Here is a 24976-nt window from a genome sequence, read left to right on the forward strand (position 1 = left end):
GTTGTGTTATCAACACTGTTATCAACATCCAAAGCACAGCACTATACCAGCTCCTAGGAAGAAAATTAACTATACCAGCTGAAACCAGGCCAATGACTTAGTTTTGTTTCTGCATACAGTAAGCAACTGTTCATTTTTTATCACAGGTGTATTTAAAACTGGTAAATATTAAAAAGACTGATAATTTGCTATCATCTATTAAGTGTTGAGAAAATTTAATTCAGAAAGCACACTTAATATATATACTGGGGTACTGTAAGGAGTTCCCAAACACTTTTACTGCTGAACTGTGGATACCTTTGGTTACACTTGGAGTCACTGTGGTATTTTTTATTTCAGGTGTGAAAGTTGTTTTATCTGTCTGCAACAAAGTCTTCACTGAATTAATGATGTCATCACTGATCTCACTGTTTTTGTTGTCATTTTTGTTCTGAGGTGGAGGTGGCAGGGTGATTTTAGGAGCACGGCCTTTAGAAGAAAAGAGTTTTATGAAAAAGTGGTTAGAATTGCTAATTTTCGATGTTTCCTTTTCAGGAGAAGACAGCCGCAACAGTTTGCTCTAAAGGTTTTTGTTCATGTTATATAATGAAGAGCCCCATCCCCCATGTGAATCAGTGACATGGAAAGCAAGTGACTGGTGTCTTTTGAAACATTAGTTTTCTAAATTACCTAGTTTACACCTGAATGAGCTATTTTCCAGGTTAAGCGTAGTAATTTTTGAAGAAATTCAGAGGTGTCAGTTACAAAAGAATTATGCAGCTAAGATGTACTTTTTTCCTCATTAAAATATACCCCCCAATATCATATTTGCCAAATTATCTCACTGCTTGTCTTGCACAGTTGAAAGGTTTTCAGTCACCTTACCTATACTAAACTGACATCCTAGTAGTTCTACTTTCATTGCAATTTTCTGGTGCCATTTTAATGGGTTAATCCTAAAAAAGCGTGCAATAATGGGTGGAATGAAGTTGTTGCGAACTTCCTGGTACAATTCAGTGTTCCCTTGAAATACCTAGAAAAGAAGGGGAAAAAAAAAAGAGACAAACATAATGTTACACAACTGCAATAGCTCATGCCTGGGCTTCCTGACATACACGGTGTGTCTCCATTCTCAAAAAACACACACACCTCATTACTGCTGCTTACGCCTAAGAATTTTGGTTTCTCCTTCCACAGGCATATTTTTCAAGCAACTGATCAAACAGACACATACCTCAGTTTAGTTAGGCATGGAAAAATAAAACATTTGGTAACTTAAATGCAGTACTTCATGTCTGAGTGTATTAGAGATTCTACATCTGAAATTAGTAACCAGCATTTTCATTTGTATGTATCAATACATGCAAATGCAGCACTATCAGACTAACTGCTGACCCATTCATGATACTATGAATCTAGGTAGGCAAACACAAGGTATTTGCCTTTAAGGTATATAGTCTCCATTCTTTCCCAGCCTACTGCAGTGCTGATTTACAAGCACAGATTTACAGTTTACATTGTGTTCAAGGTCAGACTGGATGGGGCTTTAAGCAGCCTGGTCTAGTGGAAGGTGCCCCTGCTCCTACCAAGGGGATTGGAACTAGGTGATTTTTAAGGTCCCTTCCAGGCCAAACCATTCTATGGCTGTCAGCGGTACTTGTCCCACTCTGAATTTAAGCTTAGTGTTCTTAAATACACTTACTAGCAATGAACGAAGGCAGACTGAATGCAGGTACAAGTCTATTGGGGTTGTTTTGGAAATAAATGAAGAATACAAAGCAGTCAGTTTGTGTGTCCATGGAAGAGCAGGTTCCAATTTAGAGCCACTTTTCCCTTAAATAAGGGCAATTTTCAAGAAAGTAACAGTAAAGCAGTTCTTTACTCCAGCCTTTTATTAGTCAAGCTTTTGATGTCAAGTGTTACGACAGTACCTTAATTTTGCCTGCAGCTTGATATTTTTTTGTTCATTTAATTTTTTTTGCATAAAAAAGTTTGCTTCTGAGCTCAATATAGGACAAATATTTCATGAGAAATCACATTTATGATCAAACTCACTCCTGTTTGCCTCTGTGCTGTCAAACAAAACTTTTCCAACACTGCAGCTTTGTTTTGTCACTTCCCCCAATTCAAGCATTTTATTCTTTTTCTCATATATGAAAATTTTAAGAAAAACTTTTGAGTACTGACAGGCTTCTGTTACAAAGAGGACTACCGAAAAACCTTGGAAAAGCTTCTGGTCTCCTGCACAATGTTAGGAATTTCAAGTATCTTTCAAAAAAACAGGGAATAGCACCTTCTGGTTGGTGTGGTGTGCAATTGCTTAAGACTCAAAGAAAGAAGCCTGTGTGCACATGCATCCAAAGCAAACCTGCATCAAACAAGAGCATGTCAGACAGAGGAAAAATCCACTATTTTTAAGCCTAAGACAGCAACCAGACTGAACCTTTTTTTCTGCCATTTGACTACAGCTAGCACTTACTGGGTATGCATGATTGGTTTTTCATGTGTTGTACCTAACACTACAAAGAGCACAAGGAAGAGCTTTTGCCTGCAATTTCAGGCTCCACAATGTGTTTCACTTCATGAACTTCAAATTAAAAAAACCAACTAAAAGGCAACAGCTGCAGAGGTTTTCTAAGAAAATAATGAAACTAAACAAGAAGCCTCAATAGATCTGGTCAGCTCACAAGCTGAAGCTGAGATTTTATTTTACGGTCACAAGAGGGCACTCTGAAACTAGCAAAAGGCCTGGATTTGGTTTGAGTTTGGGGTTTGTTTTTTGGGGGGATTTTTGAGGAGAGGAACCAGCTGCAACAGTAAAGCCTCCTCCTCTCAGGAAAGCTTCCTACTATGGTTAAGTTCAGGGTTCAGAAACCTCTTAATATAACAAACAAGAAGGTACTTCAACCTTTCACTTCACCGTAGGATGCTAAATCCTATACCTTGAAACATTCTAACCCACAGCAAAGGGAAGAAAACCAAGTACAGCTAAAGAGCTACCAGCTTAAGCCCAGTTTCTGAAAAGTTACTAGGTAGCTGTTACATGTATGTTGTATGGCAGGCCTATGGAAGTAAGGTAAATTACATCCAAGAATTTTAAGAAAAAGAAGGAAATTCAAGCTCCAGTCAGATTACCAAGAAACCTCTCCATCTGTTCAAGAAAATCTGCCCCAAACCTTGGGGAAGACTACACAGGACATTCATCTTCTCATTTTTACTATTAAATACTGCAAAACTGTAAACACAGAGAAGATTATCTTGCCACTAACATTAGGTAGCTTTCTACGTGGCAAAGCAGTTTCAATCTGAACATGCCATTCCATTTCTTAAGAAAATTCCGCTCTGCAAGATTATACAAGAAAATATACATTATTATACAAGAAAAAATATTTCTATTATACAAGAAAAAAAACTTTGTCAGGTTGGGTCAAAAAGTAAGATTGATAGAAAACATAAAATTATACAGCCCCTAACATTTATTCTATAACCACAAGAGGATAAGAAAGTAAGCCTTAATTTTAAAATATACAGCCTCTTTTGAAAGAAATCTGATTATTCTTAAAAGGGACACACTACCAGTCAGCCTACCACTGACAACAGAAATTTCTTGTACAGAATATTCTCACACCCAAATACTAACAAAAATAAGTTCTGAATTTCAGGACTGTTCAATTTGTGTATTTTCTTCTATGCAGGTGCCATTTATAATTCAAAATCACATAGAAAGGAAGTTATTTAATGTTTCCTCACCATACCAGAATTAAGTCTTATTTACAATCATGAAATGTCCATAGAACATACCTAGAAAGTGTGTGGTTTTTACCTTATCTTTATCCATGCCAGGTTCTCTGTACGCTGTCCATTTCTGTGCATCATCACTGTACAGAATTCTGTATGCTGAGACATAGTAATAGTACTCTGCTAAGGTTGATCCAGTAGTTATAATACCTGTGAAAATGAAGATGCTCCATTAGACAAAAAACTGGTACCAGCTTGTAAAAATTAATAGATCAGCTTTTGAATCCAGAGCTACACACTTGGAATCTCCACTGGCCCAGTTACATTTCAAAAAGTTTATCTAAAGTGCCAGGGTCTGAAACTTCTACAGTGACTAAAACATAATAGTAATTTTACTTTTATATTTCAATTCTCATGAAACAACCTTGCTAAGCACTTTTCCCCTATTTCTTGATACAAACAGCCTGCTCATTTGATCATGGCCCACTTCCTGTCTCCAGTACTGCTCCTCACTGCTCTTGTACTGCCAACCACAAAGCACCACTGAAAGAACCATAGCTTCCTAAAGCCCACACTTCAGCACTGCACAATGACTCACACAGGAAAGCTGTTTTGTAAAAGCTTATTAGTACAGGAATTAGAGGAGTAATGTAAAATCCAAGCAGTCCCCAGGGATGTAATAACAAAGGCTGCTGGTGAACCAAAGTTGCTTAATGAGAGGAAGCCAAGCTGCTAATAGCAGAGTGTGCAGCTGAGCTTAGAGACCAACTCATGCATTTGAGAAAGAGACAAACTGATCAAAGGAGGATGTTTCACAACAGTCTTAAAGCCTGGGACTCTATGAAGCACTCTACCTAAAGTCACTTTATATTTGATTTAAGTCAGACTGCAAACATGCCCATTAACAACACTGAATCACCTCTGGACAATTAAAACAGAAGACACTACCGGCAACACAGAAGATACAGTAGCTGCACTGCCACTACTTAAGGCTACCCATGAGGTTAAACCCAAAACATAAATGCCTAGTGCTTCATTACTTACCATGGACCACATTGCCATCAACTGGAATAGGAAACCATGAGCTTACTCAGCTCCCAAAATGTGAAGCAAACCATCCAGAGCAGATTTGGGAAACAGCACCTCCAGTTGTCTCTCCTACAGTCATGGTCTACCACAGTTGCTGTGAAGGAGCAGAGCCTAACCCAGACTCTGGCTCTATCAGTCTGCACTGTTTGGTCCATTTGCTGAGGGAAAGCACAATAGACTGGCGAGGTGCCCACCATCCCCAGCTCTCAGCCCAAATTCCACTTCAGGCAAGGAGGTGACAGGGAGCCTGTCAGCCAATTCACTCTGCTGCTATTTCACATTGCAGTGCATCTGCTCCTATTCCACTGTTGGATGCACTACTGGGCAGTACAGAAAACCTAGAAACATAAGGCAGTACACCTGCATCAAAGGTACCAGTGGACTGATTGGATATGGATTTGCACCTGCAAGGAGACAGTCAGCAGGGGAAGCATCATGGATCCAATAAAACCACAGGAAACACTTAAAAAAATTCTGATGGAAGAGGTGTTTTCTACTATGAAACCACCTATTCAGCTCCAGACTCCAGTGTATTAGCTAGCACATGGAACCAACTTTGCTGTAATTATAATTAAACGTCACCTGGAGTTTATCTAAGACCAAGCACTAGAAAAAAGGATGTCAGTAACCAAAGTTTTTGAATGCTGCATAAAAGCCATATCAGATTCACTTACCTGTTATTCTCTTTTCTTTATTCAAGTCAATCTGCAACCACTGATGTTCATCACTGATAAAAGCAGCCCAGGGAGGACCAACCCTTTTCAGTCTGGCATTTTCAGGTTTCCAGATGTTCATTTGTCCTGTTCGGTCAGGCCACTCAAGAACAGACGATGCTGTGATCTGGGAGTCAGGGATTACTCCAGATTCCATCCCCAGTGTCCCATAGCAACCTGAGCAAGAGAAAAAGAGGATTCAAAATGAAAATTCAAGTTACTCAATGATTTTACCTGCTTGGAGTTTATAACTTTACATGCAAATATTAAACTGCCATCTAAGTTGATTCCATAATAACACTACCAACAAAACACACTGTTTTCTGCTTTCTAACAGTGACACTGGAACCAAACTTGGGGTCATGACTGTTCTATGATTTATGTCTGTTTAAGAGCATGTGGATATTCTCTCAGTTACCACCCACACAGAGCACTACACAAGAAGTTCTGGGGGAGCTGTCATGGTTTAGAAGCATGTATGGTTGACAAAGGGATGGGAAATAGACTACTTGATCATTCCTTTTTTGTGTCACAGAAGTTTTTGGGTTTTAAACCCACCTTAGTATCACAATGTTAATTTGAACAATACACCATAGCATGTAGGAAGCCGTTGTCATAATCCTGGCCTTGAGCTCAAACACATCATTGAAATAAAGTTGTATTTTTTTGTCACCATTCTTACTAAAAGTTTCTTCTCATGTCACGTTCTGCTGATGGCTAAAAAATATCTCCTAAATTTCTGGCTAAAACTTCCTTGTGGCTATTTGATATCCCATTTTCTTTTTGCTAAAATTTTGTTCTGTAGTGACAAGTTTTCCCTTCACATGTGTATTCGCCAGACATATCACTAGAGAGCAATCTTTGCCTTCAGCACGCCAGCCTGAAAAACCAACCCAACATGGTTTCCCCTTTGCTGTTAGCTCCCCTGCAGGTGCCCCTGCCGCCCTTCTCTGCATCAAGGTCGGGTGCTCATGCCTCAAAGGAAGCAGAGGTGGCAGACCCGAAGCGCCACTGGATCCCAGACAAAGCCTTGCCAATCTCCTGTGTGATGGCATTGTTTGTTGTCTCTACTAGACATCACCTGCTACAGCGCACAATTACATTAGCAGTTCACTAGCCAAATCCTTTCCCTCACTGTCATTTCCATCTAGCATGCTGCCAGTCTGAAGCAGAAACGCCAGTCTCTATTTACCCAACTTTATACTTTTTGTTTTGCAGTTATTAAATTAATTTCTATTACTCAAGTCTTAAAGACAGCCAAGTTTTCCTGTACAAACTTTCATCTTCCTTTGCACTGGCCACACCTCTAGTATTAATAACACACTCCTCTATTTTGTACCAAGACATGAAATCAACTGCTACAGAAGAATCCATCACACTCTGATAAACCTCATTTGAACATAATATGGAATCCTTTTTCTCCTTTAGCAAACTCCCAGGCTACCTAAATGCACACAAATTTCAATCTAGACCTGTACCTTGTCTCTATCTTATTCAATAATTTTCAAATGTGTGACTGAAATCCCAATAGTCTAGCTCAGCATTTTGTCCTAGCTCTTCATATATCCAGGCCGTTTACTTCCTTTTCTATACACTATCAGATCACATTCTGAAAGACAAAAAAAAAAAAAAAAAAAAAACCAGAAAAAACAAAACCACAAACAATAAACCCTGCCTCTACCACTGTGTTTAATATTCTCCATGCATAGGGTCACCAGACATGCAATTCCTTCTTCCAGCTCTTACAGGGGTCTGGGAGAGAAATTACTTGAACATTATGTCTCGTTTGTATACATTTCCATCTCCAAACACTCCTGCCCATCAGATTCCTGCTTCTATATCCCCATTCAGCATCTCTTTTATTCATATATTAGGAAAAGTATTTGTTTACTTTTGAAGAGTATGTGTATGATTCCCCTCCCCCCCTTTCTTTTTTGTTTTGCTCTTTATTATTACAGAAAACAGACAAAATTCTTTTGTTAAGGTTTTTTTAATATTGTTAGTTAAACTAAGGAAAGGCCACTGATTTCACAATACTTTAAATGCCATCTTTGGATGTTAGAAGTGACTTACAGAAAAGCTACCTTTCATTTAGAAAACTACAGCTTATTTATTTATAAACCAGGGAAATTGCTAGAAAGTAAAAACATGAAAAGCAGTAAAGCCCTAAAAAAGGCATAACACTTGTTATACCAATCAGCAACCTGGTACGTATTTCAGAAAAAACATGGTGGTCAAGAAGGACACAGCTTACACACAGAGCAAAGCCCAAGAGATGCCCTTCCTGAGCAAGAGGTAAGTAATCTATCTCATAGCTTTCAGCTGCAATAGTATGGGAAGAGAAAAAGTAAAAGGGGATGGAAAAAGTTGAGGAATCATTTTGGGATTAACAATATGCTTTATTTTTATAGGATTTAGCAATATGTTTAAAGTACAGGAGTCACTTTAAACCAGACTATAAGAGAGGAACACAGCCTGAAAGAATCTCTTTCTGCAGATAAGCAAGGTTTAATTTATACATCAGTGTGTATATATATATATATATATGTAGGGATGATTAATCATCAAAATGAGGAAGTTAATTATAAATTCATATTATTGAGGAAAGCAGGGAAAAAAGTCTAACAAGCAAAAATTAAGAAATAAAACACCTGCACATTTACTTATTTCTACTCACAAAATTTGTATGAAAGTATCAACATGCAATACATGTGATAATGCTTACCGCTCGTCTTGAATGTGAAAAGACCAGTAGACAACAGTCCCCTGCAGAGAATAAAAGAAGGTGGGTTCTGTGGTAGTCAGTGAAAAAAATGAAACAAACATTCTTCAGTTTATTTTTCTTGCCTGACTGCTTGCCACTGAAACCTACGCAGAAATGCCTAAACAAGCACTTAATATTAAAGTAACACTTCCCATCACCAAGTTGGTAGCACTTTCAGTACAAACACCTTTCCAACTGAAATCTAGCCCAGAGATATTATCAGACTTAAAGGCTTTCAAACAAACACCTGCCCAGCAAAACCCAAGACTTCATTAAAATGCTTCCCTTTTAAATTAAGCTAATAACAATAACAAGAACTAATCTCCTCTGATTGCTTTCATTCCTGGGACTTTTGAGATAAAAAGACATGCTCTTTCCCTGCAGCTAGAAAGCTGTTGTTAAATTATTATATTTCCACAGAGCATTAGGACTTTATGGTCACGCCATGCATTTTGGAGAATAAAACCTACCCCTTCCAGAATTTGGAAAATTCATCTTTATGGCGTAGAGGTTAAAAATATGTGATAAAACAATCGCACTACAGCAAAAGAGCATTGCGAGAACCTTCCAGAAGAAAACCTGTCCATGGAATACACAGCTCCACCAGCTGAAATTAATCCCACAATTGGACACTACCACGACCTAAGGTGCTACATATAAGGAGAAGATAGGAAATATACTCACACTTTTGAGGTGACATTGTTAGCCAGGGAGCCTTCATAGTATGGAATGCCCTTGCTGATTACAACATTAATTTGGCCACCCAGAGTATTTGATACAACACCTGCATGAACACCAGCCATACAAAGTGATGATGACTTGAAAAGGAGAGAAAAAGAAAATGCAATGCTGATTTGTAAGTAAGTTAAATACTACACTGTATATTGTAAATGCTCCATTGTCTAGTTATAATTGTAAATGCTCCATTGTCTAGTTATAGTCTTTGTTATTATTACATTAAGACACTGTTCTTATTTAACCGTATCTCCATTATTTAGAAACCATTCATCTTCAGTTTATCACGAAATTTATAAAAACACAAAAAGAAGGTCCCACATTTCACTGCGTCCTCGTCCAGATGTATTTGGAGTACAACTTGTGTAATTAAATAAGCTCAAACAAACAGCAAGGCGATTGAGCCTGAAGATGCCAGACAGCCAGACTTTCAGCCTATAATAGATGCTTGACCTTGTGCTCACCAACAGGGAAGGGCTTGTTGGAAATGTGGCACTGCAGGGCAGCCTTGGATGCAGCGACCACGAGATGGTTAAATTTGAGATCCTTAGGACAGTGAGAAGAGCGTTCAGCAAGCTCACTGCCCTAGACTTCAAAAAAGCAGACTTCGGCCTCTTCAGGAACCGGCTTAGTAAGGTTCCATGGGATATAGCCCTAGAGGGCAGGGGGGCTCAAGACTCTTGGTTGGTCTTCAAGGATCACCTGCTACAAGCTCAGGAGTGTTGCATCCCAACTAGAAGGAAGTGCAGCAGGAGGGCCGGGAGACCTCCTTGGATGGATAAGGAGCTACTGAGGAAAATTCAAATGAAAAAAGAGCTTTATAGAAAGTGGAAGCAAGGACAGGCAGCCTGGGAAGAGTACAGGGTTATTGTCCAGGAAGCTAGGGACCAGGTTAGGAAAGCTAAGGCCCAGTTAGAATTAAACTTGGCTAGGGATATTAAGGATAACAGGAAGCAATTCTACAGGTACATACCAAATAAAAAACAGATTAGGGAGAATGTAGGTCCCCTCAGGAAGCTCTCAGGTGAACTAGCTACACAGGATTTGGAGAAGGCTGAGGTTCTGAATGACTTCTTTGCCTCGGTCTTCTCTAGCAAAGGCTCTGACCGCACCACCCAAGTCTTGGAAGGCAGACGCAGGGACTGTGAGAATGAAGACCTTGGGCCCACTGTAGGAGAGGAACTGGTTCGAGACCATCTTAAAAATCTGAACGTGCACAAGTCCATGGGTCCTGATGAAATCCATCCGCGGGTCCTGAAGGAGCTGGCGAATGAAGTTGCTAAGCCACTGGCCATCATATTTGAAAAATCATGGCAGTCAGGTGAAGTTCCCGACGACTGGAAAAAGGGAAATATAACCCCCATTTTCAAGAAGGGGAAAATGGATGACCTGGGGAATTACAGACCAGTCAGTCTCACCTCTGTGCCTGGCAAAATCTTGGAGCAGATTCTCCTGGAAGGCATGCTAAGGCACATGAAAATCAACAAGGTGCTTGGTGACAGCCAGCATGGCTTCACCAAGGGGAAATCCTGCCTGACCAATTTGGTGGCCTTCTACAATGGGGCTACAGAACTGATGGACAGGGGTAGAGCAGTTGATGTCATCTACCTGGACTTGTGTAAAGCGTTTGATACTGTCCCACACAACATTCTTGTCTCTAAATTGGAGAGACATCAATTTGATGAATGGAGCACTCGGTGGATAAAGAACTGGTTAGATGGCCGCACACAAAGAGTTGTGGTCAACGGCTCAATGTCCAGCTGGAGACCAGTTACGAGTGGTGTCCCTCAGGGATCAGTGTTGGGACCGGTCTTGTTTAACATCTTTGTCGCTGACATGGACAGTGGGATTGAGTGCACCCTCAGCAAGTTTGCCTATGACACCAAGCTGTGTGGTTCGGTTGATACACTGGAGGGAAGGAATGCCATCCAGAGGGACCTTGACACGCTTGTGAGGTGGGCTGATGCCAACCTGATGAAGTTTAACCATGCCAGGTGCAAGGTCCTACACCTGGGTCGGAGCAATCCCAGGCACAGCTACAGGTTCGGCAGAAAAGAGATTCAGAGCAGCCCTGCAGAGAAGGACTTGGGGGTGCTGGTCGATGAGAAAATGAACATGAGCTGGCTTCAGTGTGCGCTTGCAGCCCAGAAAGCCAACCGCATCCTGGGCTGCACATCAAAAGGAGCGTGACCAAGAGGTCGAAGGAGGTGATCCTGCCCCTCTACTCTGCTCTCGTGAGACCTCACTTGGAGTATTGTGTACAGTTCTGGTGTCCTCAACATAAAAAGGACATGGACCTGTTGGAACAAGTCCAGAGGAGGGCCACAAGAATGATCAGGGGACTGGAGCACCTTCCATATGAAGATAGGCTGAGAAAGTTGTGTCTGTTCAGCCTGGAGAAGGCTGTGTGGAGACCTCATAGCAGCCTTCCAGTATCTGAAGGGGGCTTATAGGGATGCTGGGGATGGACTCTTCATTAGGGACTGTAGTGACAGGACAAGGAGTAATGGGTTAAAACTTAAACAGGGGAAGTTTAGATTGGATATAAGGAGGACGTTTTTTCCTGTTAGGGTGGTGAGGCACTGGAATAGGTTGTCCAGGGAGGTTGTGCATGCTTCCTCCCTGGCAGTGTTCAAGGCCAGGTTGGATGAGGCCTTGGGTAATATGGTTTAGAGCGAGGTGTCCCTGCCCATGGCAGGGGGGTTGGAGCTTGATGATCTTAAGGTCCTTTCCAACCCTAGCTATTCTATGATTCTATTATGTTAGACAACAGAAGTTGAATATATAAATACATATTCAACTTTTTAATAGAAAGCACACTGAAAGTGTATTTATTCATTTCCTCACTATTAAGAAGTGATGCATTACAGAATTTGTAGCTGTTAGCTGATGGGTTATATTTTTTAACTCACGGTTTAACCACAAAGCACTCTGATCCACACAAACCCACACTAAATACATGAATTCCTTCTAAAGAAGCTGATTACCTAGCCTGCAAAGGTCAATGGACATCAGTTACACAGAAAGTTTTTGCAGGACATACTGTCCTTTTCTGCTCTCACTGGAAAACTGTTAGCCTGGATCCACTAACAAATGTCACAGTGGCACTTCCATTTCCCTGGGTTGCAGGCTACCTGTGCCATTGAGAGCAAACGAAGTCCACTACTAGCTGTTGCTACTAAACACATCTGCTGCACTGCTCTGCCAACCAGTCCACTAGGTGCTGTAGAGTCCCACTACAAAAGGAATCAGCAGGTCCTTTCCAGAGAAGAAAGGTTTCATGGATGATTTTCTTTCTCACGTTATTTTAAACACAAAACAACTTTCTCCACTGTGGCTTCTTTAGAAATAACTGCACAGTGCAGCAGGCAAGGATGCCCATATCTCTCAAGCTAACCAGCAAAAAAAACCCTGCTCACCAAGACTTTTCCAAACATAATTCTCCTCAGTGTATTCACGCATAGAAACTCTAATCCTATTCACCACCCCCAAAATATCCCCAAAGCTTTCTAAATAAATGTAATTGTCCCATTTGTGCTGCAGCTCCTCTTTCTTATGTTCCCTGGAAATAAGAGCAGTAGATGCAGCTCTCCTCTCCCTGCTCACCAGAAGATGTCAGCAATGAGAGCTCCAAATCCTCAAGGACTGTGGACATTGGGGTCACACACAAAAGAATCAAGATTTAGGGTATTTTTTAAAGTAGCAAGCAGCTGCTATCATTTGGAAGAGACACATGAGAGTTTGTATCTGGAATTCGGTCTAAAGGGCCAGACAATTTGATTTGTTTCCACACAGCCTGACTTCTGAGAAATTCTCTCCCCTTTTATTCACACCAATAAAGTATATGGAAAGTCACAGGACATTTATTTCCTTAAGTTTCCTTTTTCCTCCACAGAAAACAGTTTCCCAGATTTGGGGGGGCTAAATCCCAACAATGCTGCCAATATGTTAGGCAGAGACTCAACCTCAAGCTACAAAAATTACTTCACAGCCATTTAGAAAGAACTCATGGTGGACCAGAACATGTAACACAGTTATGCTGTAATGACATTTTTACATACGGGTAATTATTTAAACAGGTATCCTATGATTTTGATGTTTGAGAAAACAAAATCAGAGACACGCACTTCAGGTTCATGTTTAATATTAAAATTTTTGCTTATTAATGTTTTTTAATTGTCTTTGCTCTTGTGTCACATCTAATGGCTTCCTAAACGAGTATTTTAAGGTAGGCAAAGAGATTTAATGTAATCTTTTACTAGATTACTAGCAAAATTCTTAAATTCTTTAAACACTTAAAAAAAGCAAACTCCCTCCAGGCCTATAGCAGGCTAATTCAGTTGTAGAAGCTTACATCAGAAAAACAGTACATAGGGTTTTGTAGTGTTATAATCAAAGTGCACATTATTAAAGATTTTTCTTTCCTGTTTACAGAACTATTAATGTTGCAGCATTAACTCTGTTCTGAAAATGTTTTTATAGCTGCCAAGCATAAACAGTAATTCATCTTTCACGCTGTAAATAAAAATTAAGGAAACCACTGTGACCCTCTGTTTAGAGAGGCATTACAGTTGTCAAAACCAAGATGGCATCATTAATAGAACTGGTTCTCTATAAATCTGAATTTCCCAACCTGAGAAAGCCAACAAAACCAAAGAGAAAGCAGAACACATTATTTTGATTTCTCAGCAGGCCTTAGTGTCTCTACCACATCACTTGTTTGAGATGGCAACATCTGAAGCACCGGGCACTTAGCAGCTGTGCAAAAAAAAAACAAGTACCATGCTATTCAGCTTTAGGAGGAACATATACCAGAATCTGGGCAACAGAACTAACATGAAGAACTATAAATGACTTGTAATTATACCCTGCATGTTAGCAAAACTCTCTATGAGCCCACAGTATTTTTACTCACATCTCTGTATCCATGGGGAATAGTGCCTGAAATATCAGCAAAGGGAATCACACATCCAGCTGGACAATACTTACTAGAAGAAAACAAAATATCAATTCAAAAGATGCATGCAACTACAAAAGAGTCACTGCGCTTTTGATTTACAATACACTGTTATCGTTCACTGTTTAAGGATATATCCAGATTGAAGACCTATCAAAGCAGAAATAAAAAACAGGAAGAGAAGTACACAAGAGGAGAACAGAACATGTAAAGAAGATTTTTAAAAGTCTCATCTGAAAATACAGTTCTAGTCTCAATATAATAAAGCCAGCATTTTATAATATAAACACTGCATGGCTTCTGTAAATTGAAAGTCATATAGGTAACGATATTAACAAATTTTATTTTATAAACTAAACACCTGCATCTCTATTTGGTTTGCACCTTTAAATAATACATCTGAAAAGTAATACTATTATACAATATTCCTGGCAATGCTTTGACCATAAAAAACTGGCCAAATTCAGTTAATACCACTAGCTCATGAAAAGCAAGAGGCAAGACATCTGCACCTCTAATGCAAGCCCATGTTCATGTTCTGGTGCCATTTCATACTGCATATACAAAAACTATTAAATCTTCATAAATCTTCAAGATCTAGCAGTGAACTGGAGTAAACCATTAACATTTTCACTGCAGTTCAAAAACAGTTGAACAGGTACCACAAAAATAGTGGGATTCAGAGATTTAAGCACATGTGGTATTAATGCCAGAAGCTACAGTTAGAGCCCTATTTTGGAACTTCGGAAAACTAAAGAGAAATGCAAAAGTTGCACTTTGAAACATTTCACCTTGGCAGGGATTAAGATATCCAAAAAGTAAGCTATGTACTTCACAAGTCTGCAGTTTTAAACACTGCCCTTGCTTTAGATGAAAATGGAGAAGGGTAAAACATGGAAATGACTTCAGCTTCTCCCATCAGAAGGTACAGCATTTTATGTCTTCAAAGAACCCCATTAATCCACACCAAACTGTGAAATGGGTTTGCGATTTTTAACACATTTCATAGTGTTCCTTAGGTAACTGCAATATAAATTTCAGCATTCAAGGTGTATAACCTGCTGTAATACATGTTTATAAAAGCAACATTCTTTCTATGGAAATAAGATATTAGCTTCTATACATTAATGCAAATTAATGAGGTTCTACTGTATACTGCATGTAAATAACAAAAAGAGGGAGACAGAGAGAGAAAGGAGGAGTGCAAAGGTCAAAATTACCCAGCTCTAACCCTGATTAGTTTGTTTCTTAAGTTCTCTGGACAAGCCAAAGCTGCATCAGGAGTATGTAACAGTGAAGCGGAAACACTAAAATTATTTCTTTAAAGAGACTGAGGGGGAAACAGATTAAAAAAAAAAAAAAAATCAGTCTTACTTGAATTCTGGTTCGGAAAAGTGACTTGCATTGTCTAGACAGGTAATTAGGTCTGGAAAAAAAAAAATGTCAGGTCAAGAGGATGATACAGAAAACAAGTCAGAAAACAAGTTTGAGTAGGCTTTTTAAAGTACACAAAACCAGAAGTCTCAGAATGAAAAAAACATTTAGTTCCTACCAGATTTTCTTGCAACAGATTTTGTATCACCGTGGAACATTGATAATTTGCCTGAGTAACTGGGAAATCCACTGAGAAAGTGACCCAGATAAGAAGATAACATACTACAAAAATTTTTTTTCTATGCAACTTAGTTTTAATTTACAGCTATACCTCAGAGAGCCTAAGATAATTCAGAGATGCAAATTTATGCTCTTCACAAAATTAAATTAAAAATTAAATTAATAAGCTAACTAAACAGACCTGAGTTTTCAGCATTTAACAGTCCTACGGTACTGAAACTAGGCAGCATAGGTTACAAATATTAGAGTGACATGTTACTTACATCCATGGCTGATATTTTCACTTTTTGTCTACTGTGTATCAGCATATACAGTGCAAAATACAGAGAGAAAAGCATCACAAAACCCACAAGAAATGGCAAGAAGACTAAAAAGTAGTCAGCAGATTATATAATTAAAGAGCTGAGGGAGTACAGAATACCATTACTGAAATAAATTTTTCTATGACTGTACAAATACATACAGCTCGATAAGAAAAACTTTATCTGTCAACTTGAGTGCTACCTGGAAAAAAAAAAAAGCATTTGGTCCTTTATCTGAACCAGCTCTTTAATTCATAAATGACTGATTCTTCCTCTGCTACCCACGGCAAGGTTTGATACTATTTTTTTGAAGTTACAGTAACGTTACAGTCCAATTTCCTACACAGAAGTACCAGCAAGACCATAGTAAAAGTCTTCATTTTTAGAACGTAATTTGTGAAAATGTAAATAAATAAATTAGTTCTCGTTTCTTAGCTCTACTTTTACCAGCACATGAAAAATACCAAATGATTATAAATACCTGATTTGTCAGTGGTTGAATAAGCTGCAAGAAATCCACGTCCAGAAGTATGTGTTCCACTCATGAACTGTACTGTGACTTCATTACTTTTTGAAGTAATTAAACCATTCATTTGAAAACCAAACCCACAGTATTTTCCTATAGAGAGAAGTGGAAGAAACAGACATGGACCAAAATCAACATATGTAATAAGCATCTCTTTTCATTTGCAGTTTAAGCTCATGTTACTTTTGGTGAATAGTCAAAAACAAATACATGTGCACTAAGTAACGTAGTCAGTGACCATTTAAAGCAAATGGTAGAATATGGGTAACGCATTTCTTTTGCCACTGTCCACAGGTGTCTCTCAGACCCTTAACACTTGCAAATAAATGTGACTTTATCCCATTCACGTGTAGCATGCATAACCCCCACACTTAGCTCTTCAAAGATCGCAAGAAATCTGACAAGGAAAAGGATAAAGTCAGTGCAATGAGAACCACCTAGAGAAGCAAGCGAGAAAAAAGCCCTTCTCTTCCCATAGCTACTGAGGCACTTCTTCCTTGTCAACCATTTCATGGTTTCCATCAACTATTTTCCTTAGTTTTGGAAAAGAGCAAGCATGATTCACTCCAGTTCAGCATTAATATACAAGGATATATGAGTACCATCAATATAAACTGCCAGTTGGTTCACTTTCTTTTTTGCTGTAGCTATAAAATCTAACAGAGGTTCTGCATCTGGATACTTCTCTTGCCATCCAAAATGACCAAAAATAATACATTTTAAATGGAGATGATGCAGTCTGTAGATATTGACAATACTTGCCCCATAAAGTCCTAGAATTACTACCAAATAACACCACCTGGATGAATTCTCCAGTCCTACTAACTAAAAACTTGAGTAAAATACTGATCAGTTTATTAATCAATTAAGAAAAAAACAAAACAAAAAACAATCAAACAAAACCCCCACACTTCTGTTCTATAGGTCTTGATCATTCAATACTGTAAACCATCTATAACCCTATTAAAATTCTACAGTGGATAATCAAATAGATAATCACCAGCAGCAAATGACACCGCATATGTTTCAGTTTACCATCCATTTATTTGCTTTCTTGATAATAACTATTTTAATATAACATAAAATAGGAAAAAAGGAAGGCAGACTAGTTTCTCAACTAAAAGCAAATTACAATACTAAAGTAGAGTGAATGAAATAACAATGTCCTGTAGGAGTAGTTCTTAACAAATAAAATACAAAACAAATACAAATGTAACACAAATGAATACAATATGTCAAATTCCTTTCAAAAGTGAACCACACTCACAAATACTAATACAATTTTTAAAAAATTTAAATATGATTTCTTATCATTATTCAGAGCTTTCTGAATGTTACTTATTCAGTTATTTTTTTAATATAGCAAGGGTATTTTCTAATGGAAAAAAATAAAAGTTTAATGAAATTTATAATATACAAATATAACTTTACGTCAATTCACTACTTAAACATTATCAGCAATAGTTAACAAAGAAGTAAGGCTCAACACTGACCCTACGTCTTGCTTTAGATCATATTTCAGTGATTAACTGCATTCATTATGATGAACTGCGTCATTTTTTGAACTACCACTTCTCCTTATTCTTAAGTTCTTTCAGTCACTGGATCTTGTCACACAGTTGACCAGCATGAGACTGCTCTCAGGGTAGGTCAGACTGTCCTCAAGACACCATTTATACTCTCCTTCAAGCAAATACACAAGGCAAGACATTTAAATCTAGCTTGGATAAACTATTCAGCGGTGCATGCACCACGGAGATACAGCCTTTGACAAACTGTAGACTGATGTACCTTTTTATTCATGGCAAGACATATACTTCTGAGACTATAAATCATTTTCTAACTCTCCCCTGGCCTCTCAACAGATTTTTAGCAATCTTTTCAAAAAACAGGCACTAGAAATGGACGAAATGTGACTGCCAACGGTGTGTGCAGAAGATGTAATATTGCTATTTTTTCTGTACTTATCCACTAAAGGACTCCAAGCGCTTTTGTGAAGCAACATTACAGCAGGAGAGGGAATTCCCACAGTAGCTTACATTCTCTGCTCCTAGAAGTCTGGGCTTACGCTGTCTATATTAAATAAGTACACCTGACTGTAGATGCACAATGACTGGACTGTGATGAAATCTAATAAAAAACACCTCTAGCTCTTACTTAAATTAGAGACAAACTTCACATCATGGATTTGTATCTTCTTTTGATATATTGCTAAATATTCAAAAGACCTGCATGAGAACTAGTCCTTAAAAGCTTCATTAGAAACCTTCTCTGTTTATCAATGAACTAACTTACTCCTAATGCTTTTTTAAACCTAATCAGCAAAGTTTCAAATCATTTTGGGGTAAAGTAGGTATCACGGAATTTCAGATTTTACATAATACAAGTATTTTAATTTTAGACCATGTCAGTAGTCCTGAATGGAAAAATTCAGAATAAATCTAAATTTTCTCCAAACAAATTCAGGTCACTGTTTCATCTCTCCAGTGTCTGTTACTTCAACCATGAACATTCAAGAATCTGCATCATCTGTATCTAACACTGTTATTATCACTGTTTGTTCTGCGATTTAATTTTAAGAGCAGAACAACACATACATTCGCTCAACATACTGTGCTACTACACCAGCTGGGAACAACTGAACGTCAAATGAACAAATGAAGTAGAAAACTTACTTGAACCCAGTAAGTCACTCATAAAAGTGAATAACAAACTTATCAGAACTGGACATTCCTTGCCATTTAAGGCCTAAAGCATTTCCTATTTTAGACTAAGTCTGGCTCAACAGCTCCAAGCATATACTTACTTTCACACACACTTACCTAGGTGACAGCTGGAAAAGAGGGTTAACAAAGCTAACATTCCACTGACCTCTTATAAAAATACACAGTTTAGTGGCTCGGCATTTGGGTTGAACAAAAACAACTTAGATGAAATAAATCTCCCTCTCTCTCTGCAGATAAAGCTTTATAAAAAAAAGAAAATAAAATGAATCTGCAAAATAGCAGCTAACTTTAGTGAAGGAAGAATGAAAATTCACTTTGGTTTTTATGCGAAGTAACCAACAAGGGCCTTTAAACCCTACCTTGATGCAGATGATAATGTCACACAGCTATTTGAAAAAAACTCTGCCTTATGGTAACGAAATTCAATTTGTTCTCTTCTCCAGCACAAACACTGAACTATGGACATTATTAGAAGATGGGGAACATCTGAACTACACAACTACTGAAGACTGACATCCTTTAATACCATCAAGAAGAACAATTCAAATCAAAACACTTCCATATAAAAAGAAAAGCATTTCAGGTAACACGTATATACAACTTTTTTTTTTCTGTTAATGAAGATCCTCATAGTTTTGCAGTTCCCTCTCCACTGTTTATAGGACCTTTGCAAGCTATTGGGAAATGTCTGAGAAAAAAACAAGCCCAAAAACAGTACAGGAGAGTTTTCCTTGAAAGTTGGTCCCTGATGTCTAGTTTTCTACTGTGATAAAGTACACACAGCACTCCTCAAAGATTTGCACTTAACTCATGAAGGTCAGCAAGGCCAAGTGCAAAGTCCAAGGGCAAAGCCCTGCACCTGGGTCAAGGCAATCCCAAGCACAAATACAGGCTGGGTGGATAATGGTCTGAGGGCAGCCCTGAGGAGGACTTATGCTGGGCTGCATCAAAAGAAGCATGACCAGCAGGTTGAAGGAGTGGATTCTGCCCTTCTATTCCACTCTCATGACACCCCACCTGCAGTCCTGTATCCAGCTCTGGGCCCCAACACAAGAGGGATGGACCTGCTCAAGTGAGTCCAGAGGAGGCCACAAAGAGGTTCCGAGGGCTGGAGCAGCTCTCCTGTGATGACAGGCTGAACGAGTTGGGCTTGTTCATCCTGGAGAAAAGAAGGCTCCAGGGAGACCTTAGAGCAGCTTCCAGTGCCCATAGGGGGGCCCCAAGAAATCTGGAGAGGGACATTTTACAAGGGCTTTTAGTGATAGGACAAGGGGTAATGGCTTTAAATTGAAAGAAGGTAGATTTAGAATAGATATTAGAAAGAAATTCTTCACTGTGAGGGTGGTGAGGCACTGGCACAGGTTGCCCAAAGAAGCTGTGGCTGCCCCATTCCTGGCCCTGTTCAAGGACAGGGCAGACAGGGCCTTGAACAACCTGGTCTAGTAGAAGGTGTCCCTGCTCCTGTCACGGTGGTTGGAACTAGATCTTTAAGGTCCCTTCCAGCCCAAACTATTCAATGATTTCCTGATATGAAGTTCAGGAAGAACACAATTCTAATTACAGATTTACTGAAATCCCTTTCTTTACCTTATTGGAGATTCCTGTAAATAAAAAACACTTCCTTCTTTTCATCAATTCTCATGACTCAAAATTCACACTGTACAAAGCAGTGTATGATATATTCAGGCAAGATCTTACCCTGCCCAATATTCAACTGAATGATAACATTTTTCTAGGTCTATAAAAAAGTACTTAACTATACATGCAGTAGTTACTCTATGCTCAGAGCAGGTAAACAGGAGGAATTTTAGAAGAAACAAAAGTACCAACAGGATATCCAAGCTCTGTACCAGTCTATAGTTTTCAAATACCAATAATAAAAGCTCCTACCTATCTCTGTCCTCGTGGGGCCAATCCCATTGTGAACTCTTAAGTAACTGGAATGACATGAATCTGAGTCATCAATATCAAAATCACCAAATTTGAGCTGAACTCGCTGCCCAGGCTTTACACGAATTTCCCATTCACAAACTGTACTATTGGGAGAGGTCTGTGGGTAGTTTATTGAAGCAAGAGTTCCACTTTCAGGGCCCAGAATGGTGTGTCCACATCCATCACCTACAAAAGAACAAAAAAAAAATTAGCTACACACGTTCATCTTCAAAGCTTCACTCGTGATTTAGTCATCCTGGGTTTCAGCAGTGGTATGGGATTTGTTGGGTTTTTAGCTGCAGTATCACATTGCAAGTGAACACAAAGGTAAATCACATGCAGATGGAACAGTAATCATGAGAAATAACCAGTCAAATAATGTTGCATAATGCTTAGCTTCTCACCATAGGTGACCAGAGAGCTGCTACAACTTCCTCAACAAGATAAAAATTAATCCATAATCAGTTAAATAATTGAACAGACATTTCAGGAAGTGTCGCTGCTATTTCATGTTCCCTTAATACCTATGTACAAAAGAAAACAGGTTATGAAAAGGAGGGAGAAGCCTGCCAATAAAACAAGAGAACATGAGTTTTATAGCTGTTACTATATTCACAGCACGATTTAAAAAAAAAAAAAAACAACAGAAGTGGAAAGACAATGTACAACAGCAAAAAGACAAAGCAAATACTCTACTGAAAAATAACTGTCAAGTCTGACCATCATCAAACTTCTAGTGCGTTGTTTTGTTGCAGGAACAATACTAAAGAAGATTTGTTTAAAGATGGGAAAAAAAATAGCACAAATTGTATATTCCCAAAATCAAATTATAAAGAGCAAACTGATAGATCTGTTTACTCAACAGTAAATCTGGTGAGGTTGACCCAGCACTGCTGCACCCCTTCAATGGGATTCAGAGCCTGCAGCTGCAGGAGGCGAGGGGGAGCTGGCTGCGGAACAGTGCTGCAGATGTAGGGTGCTGCGCAGTGAGGCTTTGCAGGATGTGCCCCATAGAGGCCCCTCAGGGAAGAGCAGCCCTCTGGCTCGCCCTGACTGTGCTATGGGGTGACCTTGCCTTTCACGGATGTGCCCTGGGCCTGGCTGCAATACCTTGTGTTAATGGGAATAGAGGTGAGGTGGTGGTGAACAGTGTGGAATGGGACATGTAGAGGAGCGTCTGTCAGTATGTAGTACAAGAAGTTTAATTAGTTATCTGTTGTTTTTGAAGTAACATCCTTTCAGTAACATCCACCATCAGCAGCTCTTTCTAAATTACTCTACCAAGATCATAGACTCATAGATTCATAGAATAGTTAGCGTTAGATCATCTAGTTACGGTTGGATCATCTAGTTTCAAACCCCCTGCCATGGGCAGGGACACCTCACACTAAACCATGTTACCCAAGGCTCTTTCCAGCCTGGCCCTGAACACTGCCAGGGATGGAGCATTCCTTGGGCAACCCATTCCAGTGCCTCACCACCCTAACAGGAAAAAACTTCCTCCTTATATCCAATCTAAACTTCCACTGTTTTAAGTTTTAACCCATTACCCCTTGTCCTATCACTACAGTCCTTAATGAAGAGTCCATCCCCAGCATCCCTATAGGCCCCCTTCAGATATTGGAAGGCTGCTATGAGGTCTCCACGCAGCCTTCTCTTCTCCAGGCTGAACAGACACAACTTTCTCATCCAGTCTTCATATGGGAGGTGCTCCAGTCCCCTGATCATCCTCGTGGCCCTCCACTGGATTTGTTCCAACAGTTCCATGTCCTTTTTATGTTGAGGACACCAGAACTGTACACAATACTCCAAGTGAGGTCTCACAAGAGCAGAGCAAAGGGGCAAGATCACCTCTTTGACCTGCTGGTCACGCTCCTTTTGATGCAGCCCAGGATACTGTTGGCTTTCTGGGCTGCAAGCGCACACTGAAGCCGGCTCATGTTCATTTTCTCATCGACCAGCACCCCCAAGTCCTTCTCTGCAGGGCTGCTCTGAATCTCTTCTCTGCCCAACCTGTAGCTGTGCCTGGGATTGCTCCGACCCAGGTGTAGGACCTTGTACTTGGCATGGTTAAACTTCATGAAGTTGGCATCAGCCCACCTCACAAGTGTGTCAAGGTCCCTCTGGATGGCATTCCTTCCCTCCAGCGTATCAACCGAACCACACAGCTTGGTGTCATTGACAAACTTGCTGAGGGCGCACTCGATCCCACTGTCCATGTCACTGACAAAGACGCTGAACAAGACTGGTTCCAACACTGATCCAACTAAGTATTCCAGAGCACAAGGACAAAAATTAACACCTACAGTAACATAAGCCCCACAAAATACACCTCAAAACATCTCTGATTTATTTTTTTTTTGTTAGCACTGAAGGCTAAAAAGCCTATTTATTGAATTTAGTCCCATGAAATGACTAGGGCAGGAACAACATTATCTTTTTCAAGATTTGACACAAGAAGGTCCAGAGATTCTTTTGTATGTGATCTGTACATGTTATTCTGAAAGACGTCTAAACAACGATCTTGAACAATGCAAGCAAAAATAAGAAAGACAAAAATCAGACTAGATATGGTGCTAAAGGACGTCTTAGACATCACTCCAAATACACTTATTATCTTTAGGTCCATTTTACCCTTCAAAATGCCTCTGCATACAGTTCCTACAAAGTGATTACAACAGACGTAACATTATGTCAAGATTTCACAATGACCACAAATTCAGTGATCAACATAATTTATATTGACTATTGACATGTTTTGACAGCCAGAAGTGTCAGTCTGAAAGTGTTTCATATTGCACACTAATATGTCTAGTTCCTCTATTAAACACAAAAAGGTAAGCTAAACTTTAGGAACAAAAGTTGTACACATATTTAGAGTTATAACTAATTTTCAAAATTCTTAAATGTGTTTCACCTAAGACTGAATGGAAAAGTAAGTCTAACACACATGGGAAAAATGAAAAAGCACCTAATTGCTATTAACAAAACCTATTTTCTTTATAATCTGAGCAGACTGAAAGAGCTCCATGCTCTAAACACTAAACTGCTGATGGTATATACAGAATCACAAACAGACAAAACCGCAGCTTTTTTTCTTGCTAGCAGTCTTAAATCAAAATAATGAATCTTCTTTGGAAAAGGTAACTGAAATATCTGCTTTGGTAAAATCAAAATTTCTTTTTATAAAGCTGCTGTTTAGCCACGTTTTTCTTTATGAAAGTTTTGCAGCTTCCTTTAGAATACTTTGTTCTATCCCCAGACAAATATTATTTGTATTTGGGTGACAGCTGATAAATTACTTTCCTAAATTACTGTTGTTCTAACAGATGAGACACAATTGTCCAATGTTACAAGAAGTAACTTAAACCTTACATTTTGTGTAACATTTTAATCCTGGTTTCTTATCAAAGGCATGTTATAAACCTAAGAGCAAGTGAAAACTTATCATTCAAAACCTGCATGGCCTTGGCTTATTAGTTAGTAAACTTTTAAATGTCAGATTCCTTATTAGTCGCAATATGTTTAACAGACGAGAAAAATACCAATTCCTTTGCTGGTAAACTGGCTTTTCGCAAGCCACTACTCACACAAAATACACACAACTAATATTAACAATAAAACCAACAATACTAGTTCACGGTGATATTTGTGGCTAGTATTTCAAAACTCTTTATACTGCAGACATATAAAACTGATTTGCAACATAAACAGCAGTGAGTTTTAGGTTATCGCCTAAATAAAAACTATGAGCCAGTTAACTAGTTCTGTGCTTTTCTATCTTATGACAGGGGTAAGCAACTGTTTACAAATTTAAAATATTATACAGATACACTAATACAGTGGCCTTCTGAACACGAAATCATAGTAGCTTTCACCTGTACAAGCAGATACATTGTTC

At 39.0% G+C, this 24976-nt stretch overlaps 1 protein-coding gene across 2 annotated transcripts in view; it reads right to left on the reverse strand.

Annotated features, from left to right (window-relative positions):
- The window catches only part of DCBLD2 (discoidin, CUB and LCCL domain containing 2), a 43810-nt gene that overhangs the window by 7243 nt on the left and 11591 nt on the right, over positions 1-24976 (reverse strand). For both annotated transcript variants that reach the window (XM_061366581.1, XM_061366580.1), the window contains exons 2-11: positions 21034-21261; positions 16373-16510; positions 15350-15401; positions 13934-14006; positions 8968-9101; positions 8245-8285; positions 5481-5696; positions 3803-3927; positions 865-1012; positions 298-468 (exon numbers count right to left, since the gene is read on the reverse strand). In XM_061366581.1, coding sequence (XP_061222565.1) covers positions 298-468; positions 865-1012; positions 3803-3927; positions 5481-5696; positions 8245-8285; positions 8968-9101; positions 13934-14006; positions 15350-15401; positions 16373-16510; positions 21034-21261 — 1326 coding nt within the window. The remainder of the gene's footprint in view (positions 1-297; positions 469-864; positions 1013-3802; positions 3928-5480; positions 5697-8244; positions 8286-8967; positions 9102-13933; positions 14007-15349; positions 15402-16372; positions 16511-21033; positions 21262-24976) is intronic.

This window comes from Neopsephotus bourkii, unplaced genomic scaffold, assembly GCF_033783945.1.
Source record: "Neopsephotus bourkii isolate Nb327-2 ecotype Australia unplaced genomic scaffold, CSIRO-AGI_Nbou_v1 NB_1350, whole genome shotgun sequence".
NCBI classification, from domain to species: domain Eukaryota; kingdom Metazoa; phylum Chordata; class Aves; order Psittaciformes; family Psittacidae; genus Neopsephotus; species Neopsephotus bourkii.